This window comes from Pipistrellus hanaki (genome assembly GCF_964339955.1).
Source record: "Pipistrellus hanaki genome assembly, chromosome: 3".
Classification (NCBI taxonomy): domain Eukaryota; kingdom Metazoa; phylum Chordata; class Mammalia; order Chiroptera; family Vespertilionidae; genus Pipistrellus; species Pipistrellus hanaki.
In genome coordinates this window covers 144,588,349-144,600,732 of record NC_140505.1, presented here as the reverse complement: position 1 = coordinate 144,600,732, position 12,384 = coordinate 144,588,349, and the positions used below count along the sequence as shown (strand labels likewise).

General features: G+C 52.6%; 1 protein-coding gene across 8 annotated transcripts in view; it reads right to left on the bottom strand.

Moving 5' to 3' along the window:
* The window catches only part of KMT2D (lysine methyltransferase 2D), a 41,141-nt gene that overhangs the window by 3,531 nt on the left and 25,226 nt on the right, over positions 1 to 12,384 (bottom strand). For 6 of the 8 annotated variants that reach the window (XM_084877332.1, XM_084877334.1, XM_084877339.1 and 3 more), the window contains exons 36-52: positions 11,603 to 11,726; positions 11,377 to 11,461; positions 11,205 to 11,286; positions 10,863 to 11,095; positions 7,836 to 10,766; positions 7,575 to 7,715; positions 7,283 to 7,450; positions 6,969 to 7,128; positions 6,283 to 6,358; positions 5,936 to 6,111; positions 5,702 to 5,832; positions 4,719 to 4,851; positions 4,513 to 4,640; positions 3,235 to 4,375; positions 2,217 to 2,353; positions 1,987 to 2,117; positions 68 to 353 (exon numbers count right to left, since the gene is read on the bottom strand). In XM_084877332.1, coding sequence (XP_084733458.1) covers positions 68 to 353; positions 1,987 to 2,117; positions 2,217 to 2,353; positions 3,235 to 4,375; positions 4,513 to 4,640; positions 4,719 to 4,851; positions 5,702 to 5,832; positions 5,936 to 6,111; positions 6,283 to 6,358; positions 6,969 to 7,128; positions 7,283 to 7,450; positions 7,575 to 7,715; positions 7,836 to 10,766; positions 10,863 to 11,095; positions 11,205 to 11,286; positions 11,377 to 11,461; positions 11,603 to 11,726 — 6,263 coding nt within the window. The remainder of the gene's footprint in view (positions 1 to 67; positions 354 to 1,986; positions 2,118 to 2,216; positions 2,354 to 3,234; positions 4,376 to 4,512; positions 4,641 to 4,718; positions 4,852 to 5,701; positions 5,833 to 5,935; positions 6,112 to 6,282; positions 6,359 to 6,968; positions 7,129 to 7,282; positions 7,451 to 7,574; positions 7,716 to 7,835; positions 10,767 to 10,862; positions 11,096 to 11,204; positions 11,287 to 11,376; positions 11,462 to 11,602; positions 11,727 to 12,384) is intronic. The other 2 variants (XM_084877336.1, XM_084877338.1) reach the window with 1 other exon arrangement.

The window sequence follows — 12,384 nt, the reverse complement described above, 5'->3', positions numbered from 1 at the left end:
ATACTGCTCCTTGTTCCTTGGCTGAGTGTGGACCATGCACCACAATGGCCCCTCCATCAGCCCATACCTGCTCCTCATAGATTTTTTCCCGCCGGTTGGCCACCTCGTTGCGAATGATGGTGCCAATGTACTCAATGACCATTGTGTGCTTTTCTAGGTCCTTGGCTGCGTAAAGCCCCAGGCCCTGGATGCGGGAGCGAGCCAGATACACATTGTTCTTCCACTCAGTGCGCAGCCGCCGATATTGAGATGACTTGGAGTGCACAAACTGCTTGCTGTACGGGGTGTTAGTCTCGCCTGTGAAGGTGCTCTGATATGCCTTGGACATGCTGGTGCTGTTCAGAGTGTGGGGCCTGGGAGGTAATACAGTGCATAACAAGACAGCTCTCCCTCACACCAAGCACACACCACCTGCCTCCTCCCTGGGATGTGCAACATGCCAGTGAGGGGCATGTGCTGCCTTGGGAACAGTGGAGGCATATGGGTCTTGGTTTTGATGAGGTAATTAACTAGCTATGGGGACCCTTCCAACACCCTGGGTGGCAGAGATGGGGGTGGGGAGTGGAGTGAAGGGAGGCACCAATTCCCCTACACTGAGCCCACTCTCCCATCTCCTTGCCTTCTACCACCCTCCTGCCAAACTGTGCTTAAGGCCGTGCTCTTCTGGAGGAATTCCCCAAGCAGCCCAGGCCTGTAAGTTAAGTTCATGGTTTGCTCAAACATCTGAGTCCTACTGCCTGCTCATACTGGAAGCCCTGGAAATGGGCCTGTGTTTACCACATTGGACTGGATGTGAATTAAAAGTGGCTCTGAATTCATAGCCGAAAGGGGCATCCTTTCCTTTCTTCGGACTGTCCCCTTTTCTAATGTAACATTGGGCTCTGTGCAGACGGCTCAGTGCAGGGGAATGACTGCTGCCTGAAGGATACCTTCTCACCACCCTAGGGCACCAGCCAAATTCTTCCCCATCCCAGAGCAGTGGTTTTCAAACATTTTTTCTCTTCTTTCTTTAGTAGGAATCTTTTTTTTCTTTCTTCTTAACAAAATGTTATTGGAACTCCAATACATAAACTAGATGAAAATGAAATTCTTCTGGTTGAATTTGAAGGGGGAGTTATACACGGGGAGGGCCAAGTTCTACCCGCTTAGTTTGTGTGTTCCAAGACTTTCTGGAGCACACACAGTTTGAAAACCACTGTTATAGGGCATCAAGGATGAGGGCTGACTGGGGTAGAGTCAGACACTCTACAACAGCCTGAGGAGTAACCGAAGGCCTTCACAAAAGCCCTGCTACCGTGAGTTCTGCCTCCCTCTACCCAGTGACCAAGGTCAGGCTACTGAGGAACACAGAAGGAACAGGAAAGCACAAGTCAACATGTAATGTTCTGGTCCCAGCTGTGACCTTTGTCTAGTCACTTAACTTTTCTGGGTCTCAGTTTCCTCAGCTGTGAAATGGGGGTCATACCACCTGCCCTACCTACCTCATAAGGTTGTTGTGAGGATCAAATGAGATAATGGATGTGAAAACGCTTTGAAAAAAAAAGTATAAAGTGCTATACAAATTTAAGGTTTGATTATTTTTCTATTATATTTCTAATTATTTACTTTTGAAACCAAGTCAGCCTAGGGAAGGGAAGGTGACCTGAAGTTTGGGAGGATCACAGGTCCCCTGGGAGCAAAACAGGAGAGGAAGGAGATGACTGGACCCCTGTCTGCCCAGTACCTCCCCAACAGCCATTCATTCCCAGGATGCCCAAGGTAAGTCTGCCCTAGACCCCAGGTTAACCCAGGACACCTGAACAGGTTGGGGGGAGGTGGGAAGGGATACCGTATTGATAACTACATAACCTCTAACCAGGAGGCCTAGAGTGAACCCCCATTCTCTCCAAGGGGAACTGTAACCTGTAACCCCAAACCCTCAATTGGCCAGAGGGTCCCTACCAACTCCCACACCCATATCCTTTGGCCCCAGCCCCACAAGCTCACCGTTTGTAGTGTGTGAGGATTTTAGGCTCTGATCGGGCACAACCAGTGGGGTTGATCATGAGTGGTAGCTCCATTAGGGGGTGGCGTCCATAGCGGAATAAATAGTTTTGACAGCTCTCCACTCCAGGCAGCTGTGGGCACAGGTCATGCTCACCTTAGCCTGAGCACTTTTGGGGCAGGACCAAAGTTCTCAGTGCCCTCCTCTCCCCCAGCTCCCGGCCCCTTCTTACTGATTCAGCTATGCGCAACACAGCATGCACCGTCAGCCCAAAGAGTTCCTCGCCTTTCAGGTACTCAGGGAAGAGCCTCAGCATGTCGGCCTCTTTTCTCATGGCAGCCACAGGCTCAATGATGCGATTCCACACAGCTAAGAGGCAAGGAAAGAGAGCAACCCTCACCATCTGGTGAAGTTCCTCAGAAGGAACTTCTGCTCAGTGAACCTGACCCTAAACTTGATCTGAAGCTACTTCCCTGTCACAGGGCTGTGTGGTTCTTCAGGACCCACTCATGGCCTCCCAGTCCCACTCTCCTTCAACAAGCCACACTTCCCACTCAGAGGGGCATTAGAGTGCCTTGTGACACGGAAACACGAATCTAAGGTCCAGGAGACCCATCACAGGTCACAGGACTTGCCGAGAGTCAGAACCACAGACATGCTTTGGCACTGGGAAGATGAGTTCAGGTTCTAGTACTAGCCATTGGACCTTAATCCAAATACTTAAGTCTAAGATTGTTTCTTGGAAACCTGGGCATAATAACAGTACTTACCTCAGAAGGTTGTGTGAACAAAATAACCTGTATAAATCACTTAGCTTAGTTTGTGGCACATAGTACATGTTCACTAAAAGGTAACTGCTCTTATTGTTATTTTTATCATTAACACTAATACTAAGTTCAAAAGAATTTTGTCCAGAGAAAAGCAACCAAAGGGAACTCATGGTTAGGATCAGGTTGGGTAAGCCAGATGGTAAGGTCTCAGAACTGTATTCTTTTGTTCCATTGAGGATAGGAAAAGAAGCCAGAATGAAGTTAGACAAGCAAAACATCTTCAATTACAAAGGAATTTAAGGTGAGTAAGAGAGGCTAAAACACTTTCTCTGGGGATTTTCGAGAGACCTCCACTTATGCACAATAGAGTGTGGAAGATCACTCACAAGGACCCTGCAGATCCCTTTTCCACATTGTAAAGATGACTCCAGGAGAAACTTGCCCAACTCCACATTACCATTTCCAGAGCCCACTGCTCACCCTGGGGAGAGGCGTCAGTGAAGACCAGGTCCTCCAGGCCCTGCTCCATGACTTTGATTATGAACTCCGGCCGACCGTTGTTCTCACCAATAGAGCAGCGGTAGCAGCAGCGGCGGTTGTTGGTGCGAAGGCTCCAGTAGATGCGTGTGGCTTCATAGCCAACGGGATAAAGGGCAGTGGCACTGTGGAAGTCGGCCATCTGATGAGGGAGCAGCTGTCCAATGGCATGGAACACAAGGCCCCCTACCCGGAACATGTGCAGCCGCTCTCCCCGCTGGATGATGCTTGCGATTTGCTTCACCTCATCCCGCTCAATGTAGACCCGCCGGAAGACAGCAAAAGAGCTCAGCTCTTGCTCACAGGGCCCTTTGATCTTATGCATTGGACACAGCATGGTCTTGTCCTTGAAGAACATGCACTTGGCGCGGATGGCGCAGGCAAAATGGTAGACGTTGGGACAACGCATGCGATTGCAGCTGCTGGTGGCACCGGTGCGCTGGCACAAGGAGCACTTGGTTAGTAGTCCTCGGTGGAGGGCCACTTCCACGTTCATCAGCGCCCCGCCCTGGGTCTCATAGACCTCCGTGGACCACAGGGCACAGTTGAGGTGCACCCACAGGTCCAGGTCCAGGTTCAGCAAACGGGCAGGCCCATCGGTGGCCCCATCACCCTCCTCATGACAGAAGCAGCAGCGCCGCATGTCTCGAGGCACCTTGTCAGGTCGCAGGGCTGTGCCAAGTTGTTCCATAAACTCTGCCACTTCCCGCTCATCCTCTTGCTGCCCACTGCCCTTCTGGATGGTCAGGAGCAGCCGCAGACGCTTCCAGCGCACCCCTTTCCACTTCTTGAGCCGAGGGGGCCGGCAATCTTCACCTTCGTCAGGGGGCCGGGCTCGGGGCTTGGGCCGGGTGGACTCAGGGGAGGAGGCCAGGGGCAGAGGCGATGGGACAGGTGGCTCAACTGAGGGTTCAGCTGGGAGCTCGACTAGGGGTTCAGCAGGGGGGCTGGCAGGAGAGGGTGCCAAGGGGGATGGGGGTGGGGAGGGTTCTTCAGGAGGTGGGGCGGAGAGCTGTCGAACGTCCAGATTGGAGACATTGTAGGTGTAGCTGTGTTGGGTGGGTGGCTCTGGGATAGGGCTCTCCTATGGGAGGGGGCACGAATCCTGTATGGTTAGTGCCAGCTCCTCACTTAACTAGCCCTCTCCCTTCTCCCACCCAGATCCCCCTCTCCCAAAAGTGGTATACCCTCTCTGCTATCTCTGTCCTCACCCAGACCCACCTGTTTCAGGAGGCTCAAGATGTCTAGCTGGCTCTTGAGAGTATAGCCAGGCAACATGGCATCAAATTGCTTCAGCCAGTCAGGGCCAGCTTCTGGGCTCTTGCCTCCCAGACCTTTTTCTTTCCCACCTGCAGGAAGGAGGGGGTCAGAGCCTCCCACCAGAATCATTCCCCTTAGGTGCCCAGGCGTTTTCCTGCCACACTCACCAGGGCCCTCAGCTTCCCCCTTCTTAGGCTCAATGCCTGCCCGGGCAGGGCTCTCGGGGAATAGCACCTCATAGGAGTTGGGGATCTTCATGCTTAACAGCTCTGCCACTGCCACCATCACACCATTCAGGTTCTGTCAGAGCAGGGAGGGGAAGGGAGAGCCTTGTCAGCAGGTTGTGTACAGTGAGCACTACCACCAGCTTGGTGGGAACAATGACACCTAGAACACAGCCCCACAAACGGCTGGTCAGTCCAGCCCCTGTGCCATCTAACTCTTCCACATACTTGTTTTATGGTGGCCTTTCCCAAACTGCTGTGGGCATTAGCAGGAGCTCCACAAAGGAGCCTGCGTCAACTAAGTTTAGGAAATGATATACATTATATCCATAACTTGGGAGATTAATGATAATTAGCAAATTAGAGAAGCTGAGGAGTCTTATAGTAAGGATTCCTGTTTGGTTGACAAAACCCTGTGAACATTAAAAAACAAAAAACCGTTTCATCAAATATAGTGAGGTGCTGCTTTTATCATATGTCACATTATAAACGCTCGCTTTACCCCGTATTTTCTGGCGTATCAGACGACTTTTGAAACGAAAAAAAGTCAACTGAAAATCGGGGGCAAAAGACCAAAATTGCACAAAAATTACCTGCAGATCTTGACGGCAAAGTAAGTTTTTTCTTTGAAGTGGGGGGTAGTCTTATACAGTGAATATAGGCCTAAACCTATGTTTTAACTGTAAAATTAGGGGGGTCGTCTTATACGCCGGAAAATACGGTATTTGTTGAGTGTATCTTTACCACAGGACTGTGAACTCCCAGAAGGCAGGAACCCCTCATGCTTCATTTCATCTAATCCTACAGCCACTAGCCTAGGCTTTCACAGTACATAGCTTTAAAGGACCGAATTTACCCAGACAAGCTTCAGGGACTGCCCTCTGATCAGCACCCGTTAGGCCTCTAAGGCACCCTCTAGGACACACCTTGGCTGCAGCAGCAGAGACCGTCAGCATGACTGACACCTCACTTCCTTTGCCCTTTTCCCAAGTTGTGGCAGGCAGCTTTCCAGGGACCTCCAGGTCTAGAGCCCCGTAAGGTTTGGTATCTGGGAAGACTAAATGGGAAAGAGGAATCTGTGTTAGCCTCAGCTGCCCCTCTGCCCCAGTTCCGACACCCCAGCCCGGCCCGGCCTGGCCTATGTTCAGGGCAGCCCCTACCTGGAATGCTGGCCCGAGGAATGATGGGGATGACAGGGGAAAGAGCCCGGTCTTCCTGCTCCCACTGCCCTGAGCCCAGCTGAGGGAAACGAGGTGCCTCCTCCCCTAGGATGCTCTCGGGGGATGAAGCTGGCACAATGCTGTCAGGAGAATCACTGTCCTCATCACTCTCCATCCTGTGGGCAAAAGTAGACATTTATTGCTACAGCTCTGCAGACGCCCACTCCCAGATCTAGAGGTTAGTAGATATCACAGCCTTACTTAAAATCTACTATTGGCAAAAGGGAAAATGAGACAACCAGATCCCTAACTCCATTCCTCACCCCCATTTCTGGCACAATCCCCACCTGACATCCTCAGTCTGATTGTGAGGGGGTGTAGGCAAGGCGGCCAGCAGATCTAGACTCTTCACCTCTGAAGTATCTGAGGGGTAGGTAGGGAAAAGAAAAGTCAGACCTAGGGTGGCTAGAGCTGATGGTGCTTTCTCCACCATAATTCAAGCCTAACTAGTACAACATCTAGCTTAGCTATCATGACCACTGTCTACCCATCTACCAGCTTGGAGCAGACAAACTATATTTTGAGCATTTCCAATGTGTCAGGTACACTTTTTATTTATATCAGTTTAACACTCCATTAAGTATTATAATATCTATTTTATAGTGAGGAGACTCAGGCTCATACAAGTCAATCAAGTTACTGGGTTATAGTAACATGGCTAAAAGAAAGCAGGAACCAGGAATCACAACCAGCTCTGACAATAGTTTATACCCACCAAGGCTGTCTGTTCATTATAAACAGAAGTTTCATTAACACTCTGTCATCCACTTCCCTCACTGATTGGTTCTAGACTCCCGATGCCCATCCTTGTCTCCAACAAATCAGTCCTGAAGAGGTCCTTTCTAGCTCAAGTACTGGTTGTGTGCACACAGTGAAACATGCATCTATGTCAAACTGACAGGGTACACGAACTGGCTTGGACACCAGCCACGAAATCCTTCTAGAGGAGAGGCCCACTCTACTCTTGACTTACCCCTCAATGTTCCTTCAGTATCCCGGGCAGAGGCAGCATCCTTGGGGTGCTCCCCCAGCTCTTCAGATGGAGTGACGCCATTCACCATCTTCTGCTGCACCGATGGGGGTGGGGTGGGGGGCAGCGACGAGGGTGGTGTCGGCGGGTTACTCAGGTTATTCTGGGGGTGGGGTGGGGTGTTGTGTGCAAGATGGCAGGGGGAGACTGACATAATCTCCTGGCCCCACACTATATCAGCAACTTCCTCAAGTATCCCACTCCCACCTCCACCTCCCCAAGAACATCATCCCCAAAAGGTATTGTCATTTTCTAACCTTGGTAAGCAGCTGGGAATAGTAGTCAGGGCCAGTGGGCAGTGCCCCACTTCCAAAGGTCCCCCTCAGCTGGCACTGCCCACTGATTGGGCAGGTACTGCCAAAGGGAGCAAAGAGGCTAAAATTGGCGGTGATGGTAGGCTCCGTTAGGGGCAGCAGGGACAGCTCCTAGGAGGGGCAAGATGACAAGGTTGGAAACCTGCAGCACGTACATCTCTGCCACTGCATAGCTGGGGGCCAGGGTGCCCCCTTATCCTGAGTTGGGACCAGGGGGCTGGCTCCTGGGGGTCACCTGTTTTAGCTGTTTCAGCAAGGCCTCGCTGGCCCTGACCCCGTCCTCCTTCCGCAGCTTCTTTCGGGAGCTCACCAACCTGTCGCTTGCCTTCTGTACCCGCTTGGGCTTCGGTGTCAAAGGTTTCCTGGCTGCTGTATCCTAAGCCGGATAAACCCACAGTGAAGGTGGCTGTCTTCCTCAGAGCCCTCACCTCTTGTTTGACCAAGACCTGCTCACTCTGCCCCACGTTCCAGGCCCCACTCTACCTGGAGTACTCACCTCCTTATTGCTGGGGGTACCCTGTAGTTTCTGCTCCAGCCCAGCCAACTTGCTGTCAATGTGCCCGTTGATCTCTGTTCGCAGCCCCTCGGGCCCCCGCCCAGTGCTGAGTTGCACATTCTTTGCACGTAGAAGCTTCTGCAAGAGCAGATGCCCGGCCTCTGAGCGGGGGCCTGCCAGCAGGAGGTGGTTGCCGGTACCTGGTGTCCCTATTGGCTCCCCATTGGCCTCCCTCTTCACCACTTGGGTTCCCAGGGCACATGGCTCTTCCCGAGGCTCCTGCTTGATGCTGAGATAGGATGGTTCGGGCACCGCCTGCCCATTCACCTGCTCTGGATGCCCAGGTACCAGGCTGCTCTGTTCCGGCTTCTGGGCTTCTGCTGGGTTGTCTGGGGGATCCCAAGGTCCCAGCCCCTTGCCAAATAAGGTATCTGCAAGCTGGGCAGCAGCAGGTGAGATCTTCCCAGGAGGTAACTCCAAGGGCAGCCCTTGGGGTTTGGGAGTCCCTGGCTGTGTGGGAGGGAGCTGGGCCTCAGAGGGGAGCTGGGAACTAGGGGATGGTAATTGTGAAGGTCTCTTTGGCTCTTGTGGGCTAGATGGTGGAGGTGTGGGATGAACAGGACCAAGGACTGGTCCAGTTGATAAGGCTCCTTGTGGGGCAGGGAGCCGGGGTGGGCCCTGAGGTCGAAGCCCTGCCCCTAGCTCCTGGAGAGGTCCAGTCTGGGACCCAGGGAAGCCCCCAAGTTGGGGCTGGCGGCCTAGGAGACCCTGGAGGGGAGAGGGCTGGGTCCCAGGTTCCTGATAGGGTGGGGCCTGGCGTATGGACTGACTCTGCTGTAGCTGCCGCTGCATGAGGAGTGTCTGCAGCTGCTGCTGCTGCTGAGGGCTCAAGTGCCGCAACTGTGGGTTTTTGGCCAAAACTCCTTGGAGCTGTGCTCGAAACTGACCCACTGTAGGCATGACTCCAGCCCCAGGCAGGCCCTGCCCAGACTGGGGAACAGATCCTGGTTTGGCAGACTGTGGCCCTGCATTATTTTGCAAGGGCCGCTCTAGTCCATGGTGCTGTTGGGAGCCCAGAAGGTTCTGAGTTATGGGCCCAGGCTGCTCCCCTAAGGAAACAGAGGATTGGGCCAGCAGGTGTGGCACAGAAGAGGCCTCTGAAGATGATCCACTGTTTGATTGCCCATGGCTGCCCACACCTGCTGTGTGGAGCAAGTTAACTTGCTGCTGCTGCTGCTGCTGCTGCTGCTGTCCTTGGAGCCTCAGAGGTGGCTGCAGTGGCACAGAGTTGGGCTGAGGCTGGGCCTGGGGTTGGACAAGCAGGAGTTGGGAGTCCCCAGAGAGTGAGGGCTTTACTTCCCCTGGTTCAGTGGGCACTGCCTCAGGTACAGTCCCCATTGCTACACCTCCCTGATGTGTGGAGGGCCCCTCAGTAGCCTCTGGAGGAAGAGTGGTCTCTGCAATGCTTTGTTCCTTGCCCGTTAAGAGGAGGGTTGGGCCCAAGGCTCCGGAGCTAGAAAAGTGTTGTTGCAGAGGCTTGGCTGGCATTCCAGGACCAAGAGTCACTTGCTGCTGCTGTTGCTGAGGAGACAGTAAAGTTCGACTCTGGTTTAAGAGGCCTATCTGCTGCTGTTGCTGCTGCTGAAGCTGCTGTTGCTGTTGTAGCTGCTGCTGTTGCTGTTGTAGCTGCTGCTGCTGTTGTAGCTGTTGTTGCTGCTGTTGAAGCTGCTGCTGCTGTTGAAGCTGCTGCTGCTGTTGAAGCTGCTGCTGCTGTTGTAGCTGTTGCTGCTGCTGAAGATGCTGCTGCTGTTGTAGCTGTTGTTGCTGCTGTTGAAGCTGCTGCTGTTGTAGCTGCTGCTGCTGCTGTTGAAGCTGCTGTTGCTGTTGTAGCTGCTGCTGTTGTTGTAGCTGCTGTAGCTGCTGCTGCTGCTGTAGCTGTAGCTGCTGCTGCTGCTGCTGCTGTAGCTGCTGTTGCTGTAAGGAGGCCATTGGCTGAGTGCTAAGCTTGGGCTGCCCACTATGTGGCATCAGACCCTGCTGAAGATGAGAAAGCCCTGCCATGGGTCCCTGCTGTTGGTGCTGCTGTTGCTGCTGCTGCTGGGCTGTGACAAGTCGGTGTCCCATAAGGCCCTGACTTTGCGGTGCCAGCTGAGGCGAACTTGGCACCCGGGACTGCGTCAGAAGCACCTGTCTGTGAGGACCCTGAGGGCCCAAAGCTCCAGGGTGTGGTTGCTGCTGCTGCAACACTGCCACCTGGGCAGGGCCCAGCATGCCCTGGGGCCCCTGAGGTGGTTGAGGGGACAGCTGCTGGACCAAGAGACCCTGATGGCCGCTGGAAGGCAGAAGCCCTTGGGGCTTGGAACCATGAGCCTGGTTTGCCTGTATCCCAGGTCCCTGCTGCTGTTGCTGCTGGATTGCCACCTGCCCTAGGAGGTGCTGCTGCTGCTGCTGCTGCTGCTGTTGCAATTTCTGGGCAAGCTGCATGCGTTGCTGCTGTAGCTGTAGCTGCCTTTCCTGCAAAAGCCTCGAATCAGGTCCCAAGCCTCGAAGAGCAAGATTGCCAGGAAAAAAGCCCCCTGAGGGGCCAGCCAGGGCTCCAGCCCCACCAGAATGTTGTTGTTGTTGTTGGGCCAAGGTTGTGTTGAGGAAGGGGCCACCAGGCTGTCCAGGTAGTGCCATGCCCCCTGGGGGCAGACGAAGTCCAGCAGCTTGCCCACCAGGGGGTCCCTGTGGTGGCTGTAGCGCATGGCCAGGGAGCAGCTGACCAGGGAGCTTGGTGAGTAGCCGAGGACTCTGGGAAGGGCTAAGAGCCAGCACCGCTGAGTGTTGTTGTTGTTGTTGCTGCTGTTGCTGCTGCTGCTGCTGCTGCTGCTGCTGCTTATTCCGATATTCTGCCATGAGATTTGTGTGCTCCTTCTGTTGCTTCCGGACCTAATGGGAAGGTTGGGGATGTCAGCCTCAAGCCTGCCCACCATGCCAACCCTCTTCCCAGTTCCTGGTTGCTAAGCTGAAGCCTGATTTTCCCACCTGATCCAGCTGTTTCTGGATCTTGCTCTGCTGCTCCGTAACCAACTTGAGCTTCTCAGCATCAGCCTCTGGGAACTCCCGGCCAGCCTTTTTGGCAGTACGCTGTTTGGCACACAGAGCCTTCCGGGATTTGCGGTGCACACCAATCTGTTCCTCTAGTACCTTCAGCTGCATCTGTAGGAGCTGTTGGGTATGGAACAGCCACTCTTCATACTGCCGCTGGTCAGCCTCATCTGAAAAAGAAAGCTGGTGTCAGGACCCATAGAATGGTCATCCCAATTCCTCTTCCTTCAAATGCCTCAGGCCATTTTCTTTTAGGCTCCTCCCCATTCCCATACTCACTGATCACTCCCTGGGCAAAAGTAGGCGGATTGGGACGAGCCTGGGAGGGGTCACCAGCATTCCTCTCCTGCAATGAGAGACACTGCTAAAGGGTCATATTTCCATACCAGTCCCTAAGAAGGGTGACCCAACAGCATGGGACACAAATTCCTACTCCCACCTGATCACTTACCTGGCCACTCCCAGCTGCTACGTGGTTCTGCAGATCACTGCCAGTCCCCCCTGAGAGCCTCTGGGCTAGCAAGGACACTTGCTGCCTAGAGTTCAGCAGAGCAAAGAGGATGTGTTAGTAATGGGGAAATATGAAAAGCAAAGAGGAGAAACAAGTAGGGAAGGAGATCAGGAAGGAAAGGGGAAGGACTGGGAAAGAAAAGGTCCAACTGCCACCCAAATATTACCTGTTCATACCAGGTGCCACTCCAATGCTACCCTGAGCCATCACCTTCTTGATGCCTTTCAAAGCTACCATCTTGGCCTTTGCAATGGGATCAATGATATCTTCTGCAGCAAATTTGTCCAGGTCTGGAGAGGGAAGAACCAAGGGAGCTGGGCATTTGTGTCAATGCTCCATTCTATGTCTGCTATTGCTTCTAACACTTTAACTTCTATCAAGCCAAGCAAAACAATGGCATTGCATGATGGAAAGACCAATGGACTAGGAGCCAGGCAGCCTAGGTGACTCAGCTCTACTATTCACAGGACATGTGGCCCTGTTTGTGTTAGGAAAAGGTACTCAGTAAATATCTGTTAAACCAATATACCGATGTTATTTCATCTTTCTGAGCCTCAGTTTACTATTTGGTAGAGATCACAACTCCCTTTTCTGCCCATCTTATGTGGCTATGAGAAGACCACATATGACAAGAATGTGAGCACAGGTGACCTTTGAACAACATAGATTTGAACTGAAGGCTCGAATTATATGCAGATTTTTTTCATTAAATACTGTAAATGTATTTTCTCCTCATGCTTTTCCTCAATAACATTTTCTCTAACTTACTTTATTGTATGAATACAATATATAATACATAAAACATACAAAATATGTGGTAATTATGTTATCAGTAAGGCTTCTAGTCAACAGTAAGCTATTATTGGTGGTTAAGCTTTTTTTGGGAATCAAAAGTTATACACAGATTTGACTACGTGGGGGTCAGCACCCCTAAGTTCATGTTCTTCA